Genomic DNA, 23,200 nt, shown 5'->3' with positions numbered 1-23,200 from the left:
AAATCATTACTCAACAAAATGACTGAAGAGAGAGACAATACAAGAAAAGTTTGAAAAGCACATCAAAGCATTAAAGGAGTCTGGAGAGGGCATGCATGCATACAAAGTATTTTAGAAATCATTACAAACTGTTTAAAGAGTCATATATTTATTACTTTAAACAGGTTTTCTTACTCCTCTGCCTTCTTCTTTCTCTCCTCATCATAGCTGTCATGCTTTTCATACCATACATATCACACATCTGGCTGCTGCTGTGTTTTCTTTCACAGTCCTGGAGATTTTATTTCCCTGTCTACAAAAGAAAGGACGCAGAGGTCGCTGATCAGTTTCAGTGTGGCTTCGGTATGTGTTTCACTTTCTAGTTCCAAGATCCAAACTTTCATTTTGTTCATCACAGTCCAGAACAAAACTCTATGCGCCTTGTCTGCCCTCTTGAGGGCATAATGAAGAACTGCAGCATTTTCACTAAACCCAAACAACTTGCTCACCCCCTGTACTGCCTTTTCAGCCCTTGCTTCTATCACTCTTTCCCGTTAACAGTTAACCCTGCTGAAACCTTAAAGAAAGTTAGTGATACATGAAAAACACACACATATTAAACTCAACTAGAAACACTGCCTGCACTTACATGCCTCCATGAGCTATCCTTCTGCCTGACAGTGAAAGTACAGAGGTGGGTCAAGAAAGGTTTTCATGTTTTCTTTGATGGTGTAAATCATAGAAATGTGTTATAAGCAAATGCTAAACATGAGGCCTTATTGCCTTGACCTTTGACCACTGAAATGTAATCATTTCATCGTGTCAGAGTGAGCATTTGTGCAAAGTTTGAAGACTAGAAAAGCACTCAGAGAGTGCAGACCTCTGCCATCAGCTCTATCTCCCAATAGTGAAGAATCCTTTAATAACATTCCTGGATTTAGACAGTAATCCGGATGACTCAAAAAATCTAACTCGCCAATTACTACCTCCCCGGTGGGGTGGAGACACGGTGGGGAAAAGCATTGGCTTCGCTACATGTGGACTGTCATGGCGGAAGCACCCATGGTCTCACCAGACGACTGAAAGTCATGGCAGATGTTGAATATTCCTCTATTCCTCCCAGCATTGTGAGTATTGTGTGAGCTATTGTCGCTACAATTCGCTGTCTCTCTGTGTTACGCTCCGACTCGTCTCCTCGACCAGGCGTGTCTTACAAAGTCTATACACTCCAAAACTTTGAATAAGTTACTCATGTCCGCCATCTCCTGGTGGAAAATGGTAACAGCGCAGCCCTATCTCTCAATAGAATGGAATCCTTTAAAAATTCCTTGATCCAGACAGTGATCCGGATCAGTCCCAAAATCTAATCAGTTCTTCCTTATGCCATTTCTGACATTTCCTGAAAATTTCATGAAAATCCGTCCATGACTTTTTGAGTTATGTTGCTAACAAACTAAAAAACAAACAAACAAACAAACCCACCTGATCACATAACCTCCTTGGCGGAGGTAAAAATCATGTCAAGTGTTCTTTAGATATTGCACTCACAAACAAGTGATGCATACGAGCCCAGTGACACTGGCCTTTAAATGACTTTATAAATGAGATCAGTTCATCCTTGAGAGAGGATGAACATTTTTTTAACTTGAAGGAAAATCCCTAAAAATGTGATAACATGAGAACGGCCTGAAAAACAGGGGCTTAACATGAAGCCTAATGACCTTGATCTTTAACCTATGACCTCAAAACATAGTTGTGACACAAATATGTACAGGAGTCTCAAACATCCATCTGGAAAACCACTCATATACAGCATTTGGGAAAGGGCAGAACCTTTCGGAGAGTGATTGGATGAACGTTCTGTCTGTCACATGTTTACGGGCCAACCAGAGCAAAAAAACACGTGACATAACTGCTAACGAGCTGCGACCCTACCGAAGGAGTAAACTCCATATAGAACTGCACAACGTGAACCATGGTGACCGTAGACATGTCAGCACGTGACTTTTGTCGTTTTTGAAAGGAAAACGACTCAATATCATCATGTTCTGATAAAATTGGCGCTTGAGCAGCATCCACGCTAATGTCTTCCGCCATAATTGCACCAGCCTCTTGTTGCTGCTTGCTTACGTCAAGACTCCACCATGCCCAAAAGTACTGCCCCTTGACCCTGATTGGTGCTGTCACTTTCTAACCGGACCGAAACAGTTCAGATGGGAGCTTTGCAAGATGGATTCGCCAGTGAGAAGTAGAGAAACAGGCGAATTCATCTGCTTTGCAATTTTACATTTGGCCAGTGTTGGAAAAAAAATAATCAAACTACACACAGCAGTTGTTTACAGGAGATTAATATCATACTGTATGTACTTAATGTACCTGTGCAAGTGTTTCTTCAGCCCTCTATAACCATCACTCCCAAATATGTTAGAAATCCAACAGTTAAAGTGTCAGGTTTCATTATTTGTCACCTTCTTTGAAAACAGCTGAACTCTGCAGGCCAAACTAGAAGAGATTAAGCATTTTATTTCTCTTTCATTGCGTGACAAGCCTCCTTCCTCCCTCCATCCTTATCCGAATGATCTCAAACTAGACGCTGTGAACTATAACGGCTGATTGGGCTGTTGACGACTGTGTACACTCAGCCAAGACTAGCCTGTGTTCATATTTTGTTTTTTAAGTCATGGGCATAAAATAATGGGCGCTTTACATCAAGTAACCTAAGGTCATGGAGTTGAGGAGTTGACACACTTTGTGCCACAGAAGGGTTTTACCGGCTATTCATACAAGTCAGGTTTATGTAAATATTACAATGTACAGTGTCACCTATGTCTGTAAGATGCATGGCACAGGGTAAAATAGCCTGCTGACTTGTGAATGGGTCATATCTGCTTTATATAGATCTAGTTACATTTATTTAATCATTTAAGATGGTCACAGTGCAAGTCCATTATTTCAACTCATAACAAATTTGATAAAATGAAGTATGAAGAACTCTTCACTGAATCTCCTTTTAAAATAACATTTATCATTTAACTTACCATCATCAATTAATAGCGCTTTCACACTTGCACAAAAGTCCTATACTATTTTTTTTAATGGGCTGCATGAATGAATGCAAGCAGTTGATTATTCTTTGGCTTCAGTCATACATTTTCCTGCTGACCTACTTGTGAGTGTGAAGTTGGGTGAGCTTGTGTGAAACACTGATGTGAGAAATATTCAGGAACACTCACCATGAGCAAGCAGGAGGAGGTGGTGGCGTTTCTATCCTGCAAATGGTGCTCAAGCTTAATGCTGTATGCCTGTCACTGGTATGATGTCTTCAGGTCATTTGCTGTCATTCGTTTCAGTGACTCACGAACGTCACATAAAGCCAGGCATACACCGTGCGATTTCAAGCTGACTCTGACTCCACTATTGACGGTGGTATTGCAATGTTTGATATTGCAACATTTTACAAAAAAAGTGAAAGATTTTCCTGGTATGAAGGAGATCAATATTACATATTACTTTTTCTATGCAGACCCTCTACAGGTGGAGCCAAATGAAGGGAGTCAAGATTTTTGAGGAGTCTTGTACTGAGATGCTAGCTGCGTCCCTTTAACAGCTTTTCTCCCTCATTCTGCCATAAAAATGCTTTTAGCGGGGACGCTGATGTACATGTGGGGTAAACGTGGCGCATGAGACAGTGTAGTGAGTGTCAGTCACAAACCTATTCAACAAAACAGCTCTTTTATGTGAACCACAGTAGCTGGTTCATGTTTGAGAATGAGTCTTTTCTTCAAGTTTTGTCTTTATCTTACAAGCTGTTTCAAAAATTAAACTGTTGCTGAATGAAGAGCCTTTAGGAAGCCTAATACAAGTGTAAGTGTAACAAGTACTGCTTGTTCAAGTAGACTTGAAACTGTGTCACTACAACAGTGTAAATGTCCTACAGACTAGATAATGTATGCAATATTGAATATCAATATTGTGTTAGATATTGAAAGCAAAGCAGTGAATCATGTTTGAAGGACTGACAGCTGTAGATTGTGGGGAACCTTCAGCAAAATAACAATTCTTTCAAAAGAACAGACAAGGCTGAATCCAAGACAGCATCACGTTTCAGTCATCAATCCTGAGAAAAAGCCCTGCGTGTGTGTGTGTTTGTGTGAGTATCAGAGAAAGAGATAGAGAACAACAGGAACATATGTGAATCCTCTCCACGTGCGAGCAGAGGCAGGGGCATCTGGTCTTAAGTGGCAGCTGTATGTGTGGGTGGATGTTTGTGTGTGAGCTTTGTAATAGAACAAGACCACAAGTGCTGCTGCACGTGCAAGAAAGTCATCGAGGCCACACAGGAGTTAAACTGGTTGCGTCTTCCCTGAAATGTGAAATTGTTGACACGCGACAGCAGAGAGAGAAACCCTGGAATGATTCACTGCAGAGACAGGAAACAAAGATGTTTATTTATCAGATTAATTTGACTAATAATCTACACCAGACTGGTTCCTGGGCCTTTCACTACCACTACAACTAAAATCTGGTGAAGCCTTCATAGTATACTTTTAACTGTAGCTGAGCTCTGAGCTTAATGCTGCACTGAGCAAGTGTGGGTGTTTAGCTATCACAGAATAACTTGAAAAATGCCCCCCTTGACATTATAGCGACTGCAATGCCTGGTTCTCGTTCAAATGATACATTTTTCCCATTAACTTTGAGCTCTTTTCTTGGTTCTTAGGAGTGACTATCACATTCAGACTGTACACTGTCATGTAACCCTCTTTAATCTCTTTGCACACTAAGTCCATCTTTTTCGTCTGAATCTTTGCATGTTGAAAAATACAACTGAACTCATGTTATGCTAATTATTTTTACATACTGATGCTGAAACTTTCATCTATCATTTTTTTTGCTTTTTTTTTGCATCAGATCTAGTCATTTAATTGGTTGATTGACGATTCAGATCAGCACCTGCTGCTTCCTTCTCTCTCACTCACTCACCCCCTCCACTCTCTCTCCTTCTCTCAAAGTGAATCCTTAATTAAAACACTGATTTTTCCATGTATTATGTGGATATCAGTCATATATAAAAGATTATTAGTTTGTACTCACAGCTGTCTAGCAGAGACGAAGTTTCTTTGAATCTCTCCATTTTGGCACAGCGATGATGATGCATGAGCAGATGCTGTATGAAGATCTCTGTTGGGTTGGATAGAACCAGTGTGATTTTGGAGTACACTAAGTAACTTTAAAAACGCACATTGTAAAATTTGCTAGAATTGTCATGAGATGTACTCAGATGCTTCAAACAACTTCTCAGACACACAATATACCTTTGTTCTGCATGACTGATTGTGCCTTTTCTCAACCACAGACCAATTCATGAGAGCTGTACTCACAAGTATATAAACTGGGTAGGTGAGTGAAATATTGGGATGGGATAAATTGTTGACTAAAAAACGTGTAGGTGCGTACAGCTCTTCAGGAGGAAAGGCAGGCGATCCCACAGAAACAGATTAATGGCCTCATAACATCTATGCCTCGGAGATTGGCCGATTTGGTGCAAGCAAATGGAGGTCATACCAGATATTAAAATTTGGACTTGTAAGAATGAGTGGTACTGTCAACTTTTTATTGCATGATTGAATAAACTGTTTCCTTGATTCCTGATTTTTGTGTGTATGTCTCCCACAAGATGCATGCATTAAGAACAATAACTATAATTGGAAATATAGTTCATGAATTACAAGTAATATATTCATGAATATCAATGTGCGTTTTTAAAGTTACTTAGTTCAGTTATAGAGCCACAGGCTCACAGCACAAAACAATTCGCCACATTCTATGATTTTTTCCAATTTTTCATTTAAATACAAATAAAACACAACTGACTCAGTGTGCACAGTTCCAGTGTGTGACTTTTTTCTGCATTACCGACCCAAAAGAAATGCATCCCAAAATCACAAACCTAGCATGTGATGACCTTCTTGACTCAACTCAGCCTCTATAAGGTAGCTGTGATACATAGTTCTCACTATCTCCCACTTCCTCTTGTATGAAATTAGCTCTCTTTTGTACTTCTTTTTCTCCCTCTTAAACTGTATAGTGTTTTCTTTACCCCCTGTTTTGTTTCAGCTCTTTTTATGTGTCCCACTTTTCCACAGTTTCCACAGTTTTTCATTTGCAAACATGCAGTCCTTGGCCAGGTGGTTTTCTCCACCGCATCTGTAGCATTTTCTAATGTCTTGCTGGAGCTTTGGTTGTGTGTCACTGACATAACCTCAGATATTATATGATAATATTTCTATTTCATATTCTGAATTGTGGAACCTCAGATTGAGGTACGTCTGTAATTTTATTTTCTTCATGTTAATGATTTGTTGAGATTTGAAAGGGCCACAGTAACTGAGGAAGGTGGTTGTTCTCTGCTGATGTTGCTTGTACTCTTTATTGCATTACTTCCAGAGAGCAAATATTGATTCCTGATCAAATACTTTGCAACATTTATTCAGTTACAGTGGCATGGAAAAACATCCTTTAAATGAGGTGAAACCTAGAGCAGAACCAGAGTCATGGTGAACTGACATCTGCTGCAACTGTGTTGAGCTTGGAGAAAAAGAGCTAGAAAAAGAAAACCAAACAGAGAGCAGCTAAGAGCGACTGTAACAGAAATAATAAGTTATGGATGGACCAATTATTGGCCAGGCCATTTTCTTCACAATGACCCACAAAGGAGGACGTCAGTAAACATTAACTTTATAACAAGGAGCAATGGCACCAATGTTCTCCATTATACTGGACATTTGCTCGAGAGCAGTGGTTCTCAACTGATGGGTTGGGACCCAACAGTGGGTCACAAAGCACTTTTTAATGGGTTGCTCATGTGTGCTGGGGGAAAATGTGGCAAAAAGACTATCTGCAGAAGCTAGAAGTGGGCTTACAGTAAATTTTTACATGTATTTTTGAGGTTTTCCTACACTCAAAAAATATTTAGGCTATACCAAATTTAAATTTTGAGTTTTCCATGTTTTTCATTACATTTGGTTAAGGTAATATACTATATTAAAACTCTATACATAATGGGTTCACTGCATTGAACTCCATCAGCCCAGTCGTGCTGTCTGTACGATAGCACATGTGCCCCGCCCCCCTTTCAGAGAAAGTTAGACCAGACTCATCTGATCACATAGACTTCACTCAGATAGCTTTAATCGAGTTTATGCAAAGAATATTTACGTTGGGTTTAGTAATTATTGTTGAATAACATTTTATTTGATGTAATTTAGTTATACTTTACTCAAAAATCGATGTTAAGTTTACTAAATTGTTTTTATTTAGGTTTATATGAAGCATATTTACATTTTGTTCAGCTATAATGATTGAATGACATTTGATTTGATATAATTTAGTTAAACTTTACTCCAAAATAAAGCTTAAATATTACTAAAGCCTAGTATCATTTTTTTGAGTGTATGATTATTAGTACATTTATTCACATTTATGTCCTTTATGTAGTATAACCAAGCTGGTTTTCCCAAGATAAAGAGAAAATTACAAGAGGAATTACCAAATGTCCATTATACCTTGAGTCAAATTGAGTCAAATAAGACATATGCATGCAAATCCTTCTGTAATGACATGCTTTTCAACGTGTTTTGTCCCGACTCTTAAAGAGGAGGCGGTGGCCTCAGTTAGAAATATATATATATATATATATATATATATATATATATATATATATATATATATACATAACAGAAAGCAGCATAAACAAGCTATAACAGCTTCAGCTCATCTGGGGAGGCTTTCCACAAGGTTTAGGAGTGTGTTCATGGGAATTTTTGACCATTCCTCCAGAAGTGCATTTGTGAGGTCACACACTGATGTTGGACGAGAAGGCCTGGCTCTCAGTCTCCGCTCTAATTCATCCTAAAGGTGTTCTAGCGGGTTGAGGTCAGGACTCTGTGCAGGCCAGTCAAGTTCATCCACACCAAACTCTCTCATCCATGTCTTTATGGACCTTGGTTTGTGCACTGGTGCACAGTCATGTTGGAACAGGAAGGGGCCATCCCCAAACTGTTCCCACAAAGTTGGGAGCATGGATTGTCCAAAATCTCTTGGTATGTTGAAGCATTCAGAGTTCCTTTCATTGGAACTAAGGGGCCAAGCCCAGCTCCTGAAAAACAACCCCACACCATAATCCCCCCTCCACAAAACTTTACACTTGGCACAATGCAGTCAGACAAGTACAGTTCTCCTGGCAAGAGTCCAGTGGCAGTGTGCTTTACACCATTGCATCTGATGCTTTGCATTGCACTTGGTGATGTGTGGCTTGAATGCAGCTGTTCGACAGAAAAAAACATTCCATGAGGCTCTCTACGCACTGTTCTTCAGCTAATCTGAAGGCCTCATGAAGTTTGGGGGTCTGTAGCAAAAGTTAAGAAAGTTGCCAACCTCTGCGCACTATGCGACTTAGCATCCGCTGACCCTGCTCTGTCATTTTACGTGGCTTACCACTTCATGGCTGAGTTGCTGTTGTTCCCAATCACTTCCACTCTGTTATAATACCACTGTCAGTTGACTGTGGAATATTTAGGAGCGAGGAAATTTCACCACTGGACTTGTTGCACAGGTAGCATCCTATGAAGGAATACTTTTGGCAATACAGTACATATATATATATATATATATATATATATATATATATGTAGAAATGTTCACCTTTAAATTAACATAGAAATTTCAGTGCAGAAATTCTTCATAGATTCTTCAAACTTTAAAGGTCCACTAAAAATGACCTTGGGGGCCTGATCTGGCCCCAAGGCTTCCAATTGAATAGACTGGCCCTAGAGGGTATTTAACCACATATCACCCCTTAAAGGAGGACGCTGGAGGAAAAATGGCAAAAACTGGTGGGAAAAAGTGATGTAAACTGGTTAGAATACAGCAAAATTAGTGGTGTAACGAGGCAAAAATCGGTGCAAATTGCGCCAAATAGATTAATAGTGGCAAATAGTAGCAAAATTGGGCGGGAAAAGTGGTTAAAATTCTTTCAACATTAAAACCCGATAAGCTGGTAAAACACACATGCATTGATATCATCAAAAAGTCACAACTGGGCACAGCCCAGTCTCTGGGGCAAATCCAAATCTGTGGGTAGGCCTGTGTGCAGACTTACTTCTTACGGATTTTTTAAATAATACTTTGAGTTCAGCATACATCTCATCAAATGACCATGTATATATCATACATTTAATTATTTCTATGCAAATATTTTCATACAAATTGGTAAAATATATAATTTGAAATCATTTAAAAACATTCTTAGTTTTTATTTTCAAGGTATCTGGCAACCCCCTCTCAGTATCCCCGACCCTCAAGGGGGTCCTGACCCCCACGCTGAGAACTGGTGTGCTAGAGTATGGACTAATGGGGTGTCTGTGGACAGCCTCTAGTAGACATTCACTGAGTTATTGCCCCGCCCCCTCCATGCCTACAGTCTACATAAAGGAAAGATGAATGGTTGTCACACAGCAACAGTTACTAAGGAAACTGGGCCGCTGTTTGTAGAGTTACGAGGAGAATTTCAGCTTATTTTCTCAGGTGAGGGAAATATTCTATTTCCTTAGAGCAGATGAGAATGGCTGCAGCTTTATTGCTTTTTTCCTTGTTGGGCCTAAAATGGCTCAATGGAAGAAAAGGTTTGCTACAAAAATACAGCCATTAGGAGCCTTTCTTTGTAGCATAAAAAAATGAAAATGTTTCCTCAAACGTCCTTATCCTTGTCTGACCACAGCACAGATAGTGTTCTGAGGCTTTTAAACACGCTTACTCACATATTCCCACTCTGCTCCTGAACAATGGTGTCCAATTAGAGCAGTGAGAGTAAAAGAAGCTTCTCTCACATTTCCTTTTAAGAGACAAAACAACACAGGGGATCTCGGTGACATGGTGTGATGATCACGTTCAGTGCGCAAAGAGGGGGATTGTGAGTTCACACTTTTATCACTGGATGACTGCGTAGGAAAGGAGTTATTACTTCATTTATATTGCACATGAGAAGTAACGAGACTATCTACATCATATTTTGTTGATTGCTAACAATGAGCACGTTTTGGCTCCAGAGAGGGCACTTTAGCACAGGTTTTAGCTCCCAAGAGGTCACTTTATCAAGCATTTTGGCTCTCGAGGGCACTTTAAGACAGATTTAAGCTCCCAGGAGGGCACATCAGTGCGCGTTTTGCCTCCCAAGGGGGCACTTTAGCACGTGTTTTGGCTCTCTAGGGCACTTTAACACACATTTTAGCTCCCAAGAGGGCACTTCAGTGTACGTTTTGGCTCCCAAGAGGGCACTTTAACACATGTTTTGCCTCCCAAGATGGGCACTTAGGCACGCGTTTTGGCTCCCAAGAGGGCACTTTAGCACCTGTTTTTCATGGTGTGATGATCACGTTCAGTGCGCAAAGAGGGGGATTGTGAGTTCACACTTTTATTACTGGATGACTGCGTAGGAAAGGAGTTATTACTTCATTTATATTGCACATGAGAAGTAACGAGACTATCTACATCATATTTTGTTGATTGCTAACAATGAGCACACTGGATAAAATTACACTGGTAAAGGAAGTGCTTTCTAGTTGTCTGACAACTCAAAGCACTTTTACACTGAAGGTCACACTTACCCATTGTCACCCATTCACTCCACTTTGACTGATGGCAGATAGGACTCTGGAGAGAGGTTATCAGTATAGCTAACCCCGCTCCTTTGCATCCATACCTATTCACACATCACATACACAGCAGTGGGAGCAAACTGGGATTAAGAGTTTTGCCAAAGGAGGCTGGCAGTTGCAAGCCAACTGGCCTCCTTGATACTGGAGTTAAGGCCTGTCAGTGAGCACCTAATGCACACAAGACCAGTGGCGTGCACAGACTTTTCAAGGGCAGGGGCAAAAAAAAAAAAAAGGGCACATTCAGCGCGTTTTTTGCCACCCAAGAGAGCAGTTTATTATGTTTTAACCAGCCAAGAGGGCAATTAAGTGTTTTTTTTTCACCCAAAAGGGCAGTTTATCATGTTTTGACCAGCCAAGGGGGCAGTTTAGTGTGTTTTGCCAACCAGGACGGCACTTTAGCACACGTTTTGCCTCCCAAGAGGGCATTTTAGCATGCGTTTTGGCTCTCGAGAGGGCACTTTAGCGTGTGTTTTGGCTCCCAAGAGGGGACTTTAGCACACGTTTTGGCTCCCAAGAGGGCACTTTAGCGCACATTTTGGCTCTTGAGACGGCATTTTAGCACCCGTTTTGGCTCCCAAGAGGGCACTTTAGCACACGTTTTGGCTCCCAAGAGGGCTCTATAGCATATGTTTTGGCTCTCAAGGGAACTTTAACACATTTTGGCTCCCAAGAGGGCACAATAGCATATGTTTTGGCTCTCGAGGGAACTTTATCACACATTTTGCCTCCCAAGAGGACACTTTAGCATGTGTTTTGGCTCCCAAGAGGGCAATTTAGAGCACACGTTTTGGCTCCAGAGAGGGAACTTTATCACACGTTTTGCCTCCCAAGAGGACACTTTAGCGTGTGTTTTGCCTCCCAAGAGGGCACTTTAACACAGATTTAAGCTCCCAAGAGGGCACATTAGTGCACGTTTTGCCTCCCAAGGGGGCACTTTAGCACGTGTTTTGGCTCTCTGGGGCACTTTAACACACATTTTAGCTCCCAAGAGGGCACTTCAGCGTACGTTTTGGCTCCCAAGAGGGCACTTTAACACATGTTTTGCCTTCCAAGAGGGCACCCCCCCCGTGCACACCACTGCACAAGACTGACCATTTATTGGGTTCAGTCTTGTCTTTCCCAGTCTAGGCTCCATCTCTGTTCAACAGACTCAACTTGGTGGTAGATTTGGTCCCCAAAGGTGATGCCTTGGTGACCAGCACTGACAGGAAGGGCTATGAGGCATGTGTTGGTCCACATGGCTCTGGAAAGCAAGATGAAAGCTCCTAAATGCTCCCTGACTTTGGCAGCAGTCGGTGCTAGAGGATTGCAAGATCGTTGTTCCAGAGACCTGATTCATCACGAAGAAGGAGACTGCCCATGTACCTGTGGCTGGACACTGAGGGTTCTCAGGGACTGCAGGGTTTTCAGGGATGCACAGTTCTTTAGTTGTGACCATGGGCTTCTGGTTGCAACCCTGAAATTGCAGCTCGAACTGGGCAGGAGGCTGAAGCATGAGGCTGCAAGAGCAATGCAGAGAGATGTGGGGGCCAGGGTTTGTGACCTATGAGATAGAAGAGTGCCATCTGGGCACAAGTCATGTCCATTGGCTTACAAGGCCATACAGAGCCTCTGTGTTGCTCTGCGGTAAAGTCACCTCATGGCATGATCCTGACAGTGGAGTCAAATATCAAGGAATGATGGTCTGGTTACTTTGAGGAGTTGCTCCACCTAATCCACAAAGGCAAGCACTAACTGCAGCAGACACTAAAATTGCAAGATATTATAAGATGCAAAATTACATGTTAACAATGACATGTACTGGGGGCAACTCAGTGACTTTCAAGGATTATGCAGGTTGGGGCCCCCATGTCCCTCCTGTGATTTACATGTATGGTTCAAGCTACTAGGCCAAAGTTGCTGCACACTACAAAAACTTTTGTTAGCACGTCTTGGTTGAATTTCTAATCAAATATCAGACTCCTGGGCGTAGCACAGGGGGGAAACAGGGTACTGATTACCTGGGCCCACAGTAGGGAGGGGTCCTTGAAAAGCCTGCAATGAAAAGTGTGTTTTTATTTATTTTTTCCTAGTCATTAGTGTCATCATTGAATCAAAACTAAATGAATCGGTAAACAGGCCAAAATTGATATTAAATGGAGTAAAATACAATACTGGGGGGGCTTGCTCCTCCCTTAAACATGTCCAAATAATGCAAGTCAATTTAATTTAATCATAGTGAAATTATTGCTTATAAATGGGGAAATTAGGGTTCAAAAAGACATTCAAATGCAGAGAAATTCTTAAAAATGATGCAACATTTGTTGCCTGGCTAGCCGGTTAAGGGGGGCCCTGTGTAATTTTCTTTCTGGGGCCCAAAATCCCTAGCTGCACCCCTGATCAGATTACACTTATTTGAGGCCACATTCATGTCACAAATAAAGATAGAATTCTTATTTAAGATATAGACTCAGAAATGAGGCCTGCATTGCTGATAGGAATATGAATTCTGCAAACGGAGCAAGTATAACTTGTATATGTCATGGTTTGGGTTTAGTTATGTTAATTTTTTAGTTACTTGGGTTTCTGGTGCTCCTTATGTTTGTTTTTCTACCTCCTGGGTTCCCTTGTCTTTAGTTTCAAGTTGTGTCAGTTACCCTCCATGTGTTCCACATGCTCCTGTTCGGTGTTTCCTGTTTTATTTTGTAGTTTTCTTCTCCTCGTGTGTGTCCTCTGGCTTTCTTCCTGCCCTTGTGTTTTTTTTCTCCACCCTGATTGCCTTCACCTGTGTCTTGTTCTCCCTCACCTGTGTCATTGGCCTCACCTGTCTCCCAGTGTCTAATCACCCCCTGTCTATTTAGTTTCTGGGTCGCCCTGTGTCTGTGTCAGTTCGTCTGCATATCCTGCCTGTGACTCCCCTGCGTGTAACCTCTTGTGATTTTCAAACAGTGTTCCCTCGTGTTCTTTTGGTGATCTTTAGGTTTAGTATTTTGGCCTTTTTGTGCATTTTGATTTTGTTAGCACCTTTGTTGTAGTTTTTGCATTTTTAGTTAATTAAAGAGTTTTTTTGTGCCTTTGCAATTGAGTCCTTCCCTTTTGAGTTTTTACCAATCCTGACAGTATATATTGAAACAATTTTTTTGCAGCATGGGGCTTCATGCAAGGTCTGTTGTACAGTATAAACTTCCTCTACATGCAGAGTTGGATCCTGCTGCCATCCTTTATTCTGCATCATTCATTCTGAGGAGGATTGTCATGGAGGTAAAGCAAAAATATTCTGTTAATTTTTGATCTGACAGGCAGGAAGAGCCCACAGTGTGCTAGGCCTACATGATAAGTCATTTATAGACTTAAGTGTAGGATGGGAAGGTATATGCCAACTGGAATCCCCAGCTTTAATTTGGCTGCTGTGGGACGTGTGGGATTCGGGTTGCGGACTTGTGGCTATCACGACTACAGCATAACACACACAAAAACAAATGCACACTCATACACACACAGGAAGGACAAAAACAGAGTGGGCAGGAGAAAGAGTTGCTATCTACCAGATCTCTGAATCCGTGTTATGCAACAGGCAAACAGTCAAGTTTCTGACTCAACATCCTCCCACCTTCTCCTTCACAGTGAATGGGTGGCACAGTCACACACACAAACTCAGATAGATAGATAGATAGATAGATAGATAGATAGATAGATAAACCAGCTTCTTATATTAAATAGCAAGTCAAGGTGCTATCAAAATATTTTATTTAAAAACATGTCATGTGCATGTACTTTCATAATGCAATAAATTAGAATAAGCCCAGTTCCTTATTCACAGTTTTTTTTCGCTCTGCACCACTTCACCTCATTCTCTAAGAGTCTTTCACTGAATTTGACATTTTTCCAGTGGTTTTCCAGGCTTTCTTGCCACATGTGGCCCAATAACTTGTCGCAGATCCGTGCTAAAACTCGGCCGCCGGGCCAGTGGGTACAGGGCACCGCATGCATCTTCGCCCCCCTGGTTCTTGCTCCCTCTTTCTCCCGACGCACGGCCTGTGCGTATTGCCTGGTACGACCTGAGGGAGACTTTGCGGTGCTGGGACGGGCCCGTTTCAGTAGGGAGCCCTCCTCGCTTTGCCAAAGTCTCAAAAACTTTCTCGAGATTTGTACTGTCCTTTGCAGATGTTTCGAAATATGCACAGTCCTCACCGAAAGCTTGGAACACCTCTACTTTCGATATTGCCCTCTCTGACTCCAGGAGATCCACTTTATTGGCGCAGATCACCAGCGGAACTTGCAGCTGTGCGCACTGATCTGGCGCAGACGATTTGGTGAGTTTGGATTTAGCAGCCAGGATCTCCCCTCGCAGGGCGCACACCTCTTCAAAAGAGCTCCGGTCATCCAGACTGAATACTAAGAGGAAAATATCTCCTATGGACAAGATATCAAAGTGGAAAGGATATGAATTATTTTCCTCTCAGTTATGTTTAACGCACACTACTACATTCTTCATGTTAAAGAAACCTTTACGCATGCACTAGCCACATGCAGTGTCCTTCTGATCAAAGGAATAACCTGCATTTATTCTTATTTGTATGTCAAAGAGATGATCAAAGGGAAAATACGCACCAGTAAGGATGGATAGCCGCCGCTTGGCTGGGAAATCCCTCTCCTTGGATGCATCCAGGATGTCGATTTGGTAAGTCTCTCCTCGAATACGAAAAAGTTTCCTGAGGAAATCTTCTGAAGTGGGGTTGTAGTCCTCCACAAATCCGTCCCGAAGATATCTCCTGAGGATGGAGGTCTTTCCTACCCGTGGCGCACCAAGAACCACGATGCGCTTACTGTTCTGTGGCTTGGTGGAGTGAGGGGGGTCTTGTCGGTGCTCTTGGGCAATCTGGCGCTGCCGGGCTTGACCGTGCAGAACCAGAGCTGCCAGCTGATCCAGCGGGGATCGCTTGCAGGGATGACTACTGTTAGCAGAGGAGAGCTGCCTCATGGCTGACTCTGAACGCGTCTTCTTCTCCTGTTTCCACTGAGACGTGGCCACTTTAAGTATCCCCAAGCCTGATTTTATTCCCGATGAACTGAGGTGCTGCGACGCGTTTTTGTAAGCCAGTAAGAATTTGGAGGACCCGGCACACTGTCCGTCCATGTTCCCATGAAACTGAGGACCGTCTATGGAGCGGCTGAGCTGCTGGTGCGGAACAGGGATGGAGGTGGTCTTTGCGCCGGCGGGGATGTTGCTCCTGTCCATAGCTTTGACACTGCTTTGCGCTTAGAGTCCGCGCAACAAAGTGCACAGATTGTACAATGTTCACGTTCTGAAGGTTGCCTTCGCCTATGGCGCAGTATTGTTGTCAGTGGTCTTTATATAAGCCTTCCTACACCCCATGTTCACGTGCGTCATGCTGAGTAGCAGGAGGGGCTGTTAAGTTCCTATAAGGAGAAGACTGTTTTGAGGAACTTAGTGCTCAGATAGAACGGTTCCATAGCTGAGCATAAAAACAAATCCGTCTGGATTTTTGTTTCAAGGTTTCGAAAGCCCTAACTAATGATTCAAACTTTATTATAGCAGCTATAATAATAATAATAATAATAATAATAATAATGATCGATGATGATGATGATAATTATAACAATAGTAATAATGTAAACCATTAAAGGTGTAAAATCTGTCGGCCTGTAAGCTGGTTTCCTTTTATGTTATGATGCACAGGGTTTTATGGAGGCTAATAAAGATAGAAATAAGAAAGAAAGAAAGAAAGAAAGAAAGAAAAGAAAAGAAAGAAACTTTACCTAGGCTATTTCACTCAGTATAACAAGATGTCCTGTCAGCGACATGACCCATATGCCTCCTTCTTATAAAATTGTTCTTACATCTTGAATAGAGTAGGCCAAATATTGCATTCCCAAAAAACAGAACAGAAATTGCAAAATTGGCTCAATATAAATAAATTCACCCAGGCTAACTTGTTGCAAACCCCCGCCACTATGGGACGCAGGCAAGACGTCTGTATCAGAGAGGTCTTCGAGCTGCAGCCAACTGCAGCTAACGGCTTCCGTTGTCATGGTTACGAAAGGAGCGACTCACTCACCTAAACATACTTGAAGCTAAGTGCAGCGCTAGCTTAGTTAGCACCGCTTTTTTCCTCTACCAAAGTTGTAAGTGACAGTATATGTCCAGACAGTTTGACCAAATTATCGGCATTGTATCACCGAACAACGAATATAGACCTCTACCTCACCCAGGTAAGCAACAATCATGCGTGTCTTTCTATTCTCTCTCTCTTTATTCATCCTCCTCCTCGGGTGTTTATCACAGTTTAACTTGTCCACCTGTTTTAGGGGTTTCCCTTATGACCGTGAATAGCCTTATCCATGCCTTAAAAAAGTCTTAACATAACATTTTAACGAGCGCTGATGGAAGTATAGACAGACTAGAGTAAAAATATGGCAGAAGTGGCTGATTCGTTACGTGACTATAGATGCATTAAAGTTTTCACCGATATAACTAGGGTGTCAGCTTTACTGAATGATTGCAGCTATAGCTATACATCACGATAGACGTCAATAAAGTATGATAAAGCTCCTGTGAGGAGTTTTCAACTGAGTATGAATGCAACTAATACTAGTGCCTCTGTATGACCAACAAAGGCAAACAATAACTACAAGACTCATTTTTGTCGAAAGTGTCTAATTGTCTCTAGCCTAACGGTTAAACTTGAGTCATTGTGAGATTGGTCCACTGTTCATCTGAAATAGCTAGTGGAGCTTAACGTCCAAACTAACAAAAACATGTCGCAAATACGACGTTCCTACTAAGTTTCATTCACTCTCAGTTCATGAAAAGCACTTTTACTTCGTTCAGTGTGTGTAGCAGCTCTGCCTCTCTTGTGGTGGCTAACCACCGTTAGTCTTCTAACCGTTAAAATGACACATGGGACTCTTTAGCCGACCAGCTAAACAAACGATGGTGCGCCATTTAACCAATATCTGTGCAGTTCAATGCATTTTTGAAATGTAATTTCCCTGTATTAATGAGCAGTATTATACTATGGTCAAATTAAATTGACTGGTATTATTCCTTTACAATAGTTTGTGTTTATCATCCTCTGTCCCTGCTTTTCTCTCCTCCATCATCTTCATCCTGCTCTCTGTCTCTGCTTTCCTCTCCAGCTCTAGAAGTGGACTGTTACTTGGGCATTTTTAAATGGAGGAACAGCTGTCCCACAATAGTTTTTTCCTGCTCTATTTAATGAAAATTTCACTCTGTTGGCTAATTCCATTAGTTGCTTCTGATTCAATAATGTCTCTAGTTACTAAAAAAATAGATAAAACACTTTCCATTCCAGGCTTCCCAAGCCACCCCAACCCAAGGTCAATAAAAGAAAGTGTTCAGTTACATGTACCTTTCTCTGTTGTATTGCTGTTTGTTTATAGTGTGGAAGCAGCTAGTCAGTGCTGATAATGCACAGAAAGGAGTACAGAAATCTCAGTTAGAAAGTGGGTCATCATCATAGGCTATTGAAAGTTGAATGTGAAAAGACAAATAGAAATACTGCAGCAATTTCTTGTCCTTGAGGGCCAAGGGTATCTCATGTCTGAAGCAAATCAGAGCATATTTTCTAAAGAAATGAACTGAGGCTGTAAAGGAAAACATGGAGGAGGCAAAGTGGAAGAAAGAGCAGAGACAAAAAAGCAAGGTTTACAAAGTTTTTTGTGGAAATGGTAGCCAGCTTTAATCAGACTTTTATTTGAGCTCTTTTCTACAATGTAAACAGGAAGGTTGATCATTGTTGCACATGTTGTGAAATTCAAAAGTCAAAAATTAGGGATAGTAGATCATACAGAGAGTTACTTGTATCATCCACTCTGCAACACATAAACAGGCAGACAGTTGTTTCGGTCCTCCAGCAAAGAAGATAAAAACTGCAGAGGAGCTCTATATCCTGGGTAACAACCAATCCAAGAGCTCTAGTCTTAAAGGCAGGGATATTCAGTAGCTTTCCTTGAGGATATTTATGCAATAAACACCTTACTGTATTGTGGTGTAAAGTCTTGATTAAAATTAGACAAACTACCAGTAATTTCTTTGTAACAACAAATCACTGTAGTTTTAATCATCAATCAATCTATCAATCAAGAACTTTATTTGTCCCCAATAGGGTCGATTCAATGTGCAAAATATGGGGAGCATAAGAAACATACAAGACACATAAAACATGTAAAAGAACATAAAAACATGGAACAGCACAGTCTGACACATTTAAGCACAAACTACATAAAACAAGAGACAAATTGAAAACCCTATAAGGAAATTGATCAATTATTTTATCACACTGGCTGTCACAACGTGCAAAATAAGGAATAAAACTATCTCTTCCTACTGGAGTTACGAAGAGAGATGGCAGTAGGAATAAAGGAGTGTTTGAATCTGTTGGTTTTGATTGGTGGGAGTCTGAGAGGGGAACCTGATGGAAGAAGCTCAAATTGTTGATGTAATGGATGAGAGTTGTCTGATAAGATAGACCTGGCCGTATTGTACACCCTTTAGTTGTACAAATCCTGAAGAGGTTCCTGAGTCACACCAATTATTTTACTGCAGACTTTAACTACTCTTAAAAAGACATTTTTGTTTTTAATGTTTAGGGATTGAAACCAACAGATAAAAGAAAAGGTGAGCACTGGCTCAATAAAAGAACGATAAAACATATTTAACAAGGACCTGTCAACCTGGAATTTAGCAAGCTTTCTGAGACAGAAGAGGCGCTGCTGGCTTTTCTTTGTCACTGCGTTAGTGTTATGCTCAAGTCAGTTTCTTAAAGATTATAGTACCTAAGTACTTATAGGACTCCACTATTTTAATGTTCTGTCCATTGATTATAGTGCTGGCAGGAGAAGGAGGGAAGTTTCTGAAATCGATCAACATGTCTTTTGTCTTGGTCACATTAAGTGATAAGAAAGAATCCTGACACCAAGTTGTAAAGTAATCAACAACGGGACCATGAGAGAGTTCCTCACTGTTCAACAAGCTAACAATTACAGTATCGTACGCAAACTTTAAAATATGCTGTTTAATGCAGTTGTTGTACAGTATGTGTAACTGCATGTGTCCTTGTGTCTGCAGCTTCGCATCCCAAAGCCACTAAAGTGACAGCAAAAATCGACACTCATGGCAAGTGAGCAGGAAGTGAAGCCAGATGATGAAGAAAAGGAAATTGCTTTGGGTGCTCACCAAGCAAATCCTGGTCCAAAGCCCCACGTTCCAGGCTATCCATGTGAGCTATTCTCCGTTACACTCATGAGCAAGACAATTCAGTACTGAATTCTCTTTGCTATTTTCCTTTAGTAAAAGAGGATGTAATCTTCCCACTAGGGACAGCATGATAGCAGTATCAGCAGATGTTAGCTTATAAAGTTAAATATTGGTAAAAATAAGTAAATAAATGAATACTGCTGATATTTATAGTTGATATATCCGGTGTACATATCATCAGTATAAATCATGTATCCTGATTCTCTCTAAGCTCTATTTGACTCAGCACTGAGGACACCTGATTTTTTTTGCAATAGAAAAATGTGTTTATCAGTATTGGTATCGGTATTAACTAAAATGATTTCTGCATATTGAATACTGACAAAAATCCAATATTGTACATCCCTTCTTCTCAGTACAGGGATGGATTTATTGGGTAAATGGTATTTATATTACAAAGAGTATGACTTTTTATACACTAAACTCTGGACAAGTGAGCCAAATATATAAGGGCATATTTTGTTGGAGTTGCAAACAAAGACCATGTTATGTTGTCACTCTGTAGTTTCTTTCTGATATGTTTTTGTTTCTTCTGTGTACATTCTTTATCTTTTTATTGATGTATTTAATCTAATATCTTAGAAAATAGCCATTATTGTCTCAGTGTTTTGTAATAAAACTGCGCACCTTAAAGATGCAGAGAATATGACCTTATTTTGAATATGCATCCTGAAGGCTGTTGTTTGTATCCTTTTTTTCACTTTGTGGACCTAAAGGGCTTCAGCTCAATGACCAAGGGATGATTCTTCCACACTGCATCCTGGGAAATATGGAGAATTTCAGGATTTATTGCGAGGCCAAAGGGGAGACAGAGGTAAAACCAGTACTAATAAACATAATTCTGTTTCAATTCTTTCAATCAATAAAAGCTCACCTTTTGTTTTCAATAAATACTACATTGACAGAGTTCTGTCTGTCCTTCCTCTACTATCCAGTTGTTGAAAAGGATCCCAGTGTCCCAGAGAGATCCAGGGAGGCCTCACACTAAGACTGTGAAGAAGGACAGTGTGAACCCCTCAGGTTACAGAAACATTCAGAGTAACGCTCTGCAGAACTGGAACACCCATATGACACAGCGCAGACAGCAGCAGGACTTCTTATCTGGTGAGCTCATTAAAGAGTGCAAAAACTCTCATAAATGTATTTTGATTCACATGGTATTATTTGGGAAACTTTCTTCACATCTTCATACATACTTTTCAAATTGTGATTCTTATGATCAGACATTGAAGAGCACCATGTTTGTTCTTTCATAACCAATTCTGTGATTTGATTACACATTTATGTCTACTTTATTTGCATGTCTTTATCATCTGATCTTCCCCACTCCTCTAAGATCTGCTTAACAGGCCAGTGGAAAACTTATTGATGAACCAAGCTGACCATTTCAGAGAAACTCAGGAGCGGAGGGAATTGTTAAATCAAGGCACACCGCTCCCCCACCGTGGATATGTATAACACACTTGCTGTCTCTTTCCACATTATCCGTCAGACTTATATGTCATTTTATATTGTTCTTATATAACCAAAAACCCTTACTGTCTCAGTAGCTTCTTTAAGAGTGTGTTGGGTTGTTTCAATGCATTAGGGTTATCGTGTGGGAAGTGAGTTTTGGACTCTGCCTCAGCGTTATGGGGATGACATGAGTGGCATCTCAGCTACTCTGACTCAGACAGAGCTGGGCAGACGGGAACCTGTCACACATGTCGGGCAGCCAAGCAGCATACGGAAGGAATCAGGTACACAAAAACATACTTGAGTAGGCTGTGTCCTCATTTTCCCTTCTGAGTATTGAGCATTGATGTGAACCCTTGTCATATATAAATTAGATAAATACTTTGTGAAGAGAGAGTTTCGGTCCATCTTTGCATTAAGGCTGATTCCGATGCATCAATAGAAGGAGAGGAGTTAAGGAGAGACATTTAGTTGCATTATTCTACAGAACTGGTGTCATCCAATCCACACAAGACCAAGCAGTGCTTTATTGTGAGAATGACTGTGATTTTTCCTCTTCTTAGGATTACCATGTGATAAGACTCTGCGTCCAAGCTCTCGGACTTGGGACCAGAGTTCATACCTGCAGCAACGATGCCAGGAGCTTGGAGAGGTTCTACAGGATACGGACATGAAAAAGCCGGTAACAAAACACAACAAAACAAAGAACAACTGTCATGATAAAAACCTCATGATTCTTCAGCTATCTGGCTGACATGGAGCAACCACAATACTGGTAAATGAAAAAAATGTTTCTTTAAATCTTAGATTGCAGAAAATAATACCTGGGGTCATAGGTGTTGAAACTATTTTCACACAAATGTACACACACAGTACTGACATAATACTGATCATGGGTTTGTTTTAAAATTATTTGATAAATTCCCAGCTAGTCAAAGAAATAGAATGTAAAATATTGACTTCCACAACAAAGTATCTTGGACATTTCCTTAAGAAATCAAGCCGCTGAGGGAACATGGCCCTGTTTCAAATAACCTTGACAAACAGTCAGACAAATGAACTGCTATTATAGTTACATACTGCAGAATCAGTGCCGGAATAAACTAGATTTGGGACATTAAGATAACTGTAGTCGGGCGCAAACTGCCATTTATAATTCTACAGTATTTATTCATATACAAAGGTGTAAATTTATCTCATAGGCAAATTCAAAGAAGAAGCTGGGACACATGATTCATTACAATTAAATTTGGTGCAGAGGACTAAGTCTTTATCAGCGTCAGCCTGGTAAATAATAGAATATACTAAAACAATCAGTAAGTACTTGTTTCATTGTATTAAAAAGGTTAAGCTGAAATTTGTTTGAATCCCATGTTGAATTTATTGAATTAAGCATTTCTATTTGCGTTTAACTTTAAAAATATAAATGTTGGAATGTTAACTTATTTATATTTTTGTGAAATTGAAAGTAACTAGAGAGACTGACTCTTTTCTTATCTGATTTCTGACCATTACCGCCCACTCCTGCCCGCTTTTTGCAACAATCGGGCATAGATTCGGCCAATCCATGTTAGATATTCAGAATTACAGACAGTGGGTTTAATTGTATCAGTGTGTTCACTTATGCACTACCTTGACAAAGTTTCCTCCCTGAATGAAGGAAAAGTCTAAGTCTATCTACACATCATTTATCATCATTTATTTTTAAGTCATACAGAGGTGAAATTGTTTCCTGATCTCTGGAGAGTTTTCAAATCATAAAAACTGCAGT

The 23,200-nt window shown here is 40.7% G+C and overlaps 2 protein-coding genes across 2 annotated transcripts in view; one reads left to right on the top strand and one right to left on the bottom strand.

Moving 5' to 3' along the window:
- Positions 1-14,525: 14,525 nt before the first annotated feature.
- Positions 14,526-15,912, bottom strand: si:dkey-27j5.5 (GTP-binding protein Rhes). The gene is made up of 2 exons (XM_041785967.1): positions 15,285-15,912; positions 14,526-15,086 (listed from the first exon to the last, which is right to left on the bottom strand). Exons 1-2 carry the CDS (start codon positions 15,910-15,912, stop codon positions 14,539-14,541), a joined length of 1,176 nt encoding a protein of 391 aa, XP_041641901.1. The 3' UTR covers positions 14,526-14,538.
- Positions 15,913-19,830: 3,918 nt separating this feature from the next.
- Positions 19,831-23,200, top strand: part of LOC121508861 (mycbp associated protein) — a 33,788-nt gene continuing 30,418 nt past the window's right edge. The window contains exons 1-6 of the mRNA XM_041785975.1: positions 19,831-19,936; positions 20,691-20,788; positions 20,910-21,078; positions 21,311-21,426; positions 21,563-21,713; positions 21,993-22,111. Coding sequence (XP_041641909.1) covers positions 19,831-19,936; positions 20,691-20,788; positions 20,910-21,078; positions 21,311-21,426; positions 21,563-21,713; positions 21,993-22,111 — 759 coding nt within the window. The remainder of the gene's footprint in view (positions 19,937-20,690; positions 20,789-20,909; positions 21,079-21,310; positions 21,427-21,562; positions 21,714-21,992; positions 22,112-23,200) is intronic.

The sequence above is a fragment of the Cheilinus undulatus genome, linkage group 4 (genome assembly GCF_018320785.1).
Source record: "Cheilinus undulatus linkage group 4, ASM1832078v1, whole genome shotgun sequence".
Classification (NCBI taxonomy): Eukaryota; Metazoa; Chordata; class Actinopteri; order Labriformes; family Labridae; genus Cheilinus; species Cheilinus undulatus.
Note: the sequence above shows the minus strand (reverse complement) of the source record. Positions and strands in the feature narration are given on the sequence as shown.

Coding starts and splice junctions, on each gene's coding strand:
- si:dkey-27j5.5 (XM_041785967.1), bottom strand. CDS start 15,912: ATGGACAGGAGCAACATCCCCGCCGGCGCAAAGACCACCTCCATCCCT. Junction 15,087..15,284: donor GCGGCTATCCATCCTTACTG/GTGCGTATTTTC, acceptor TCTTGTCCATAG/GAGATATTTTCCTCTTAGTA.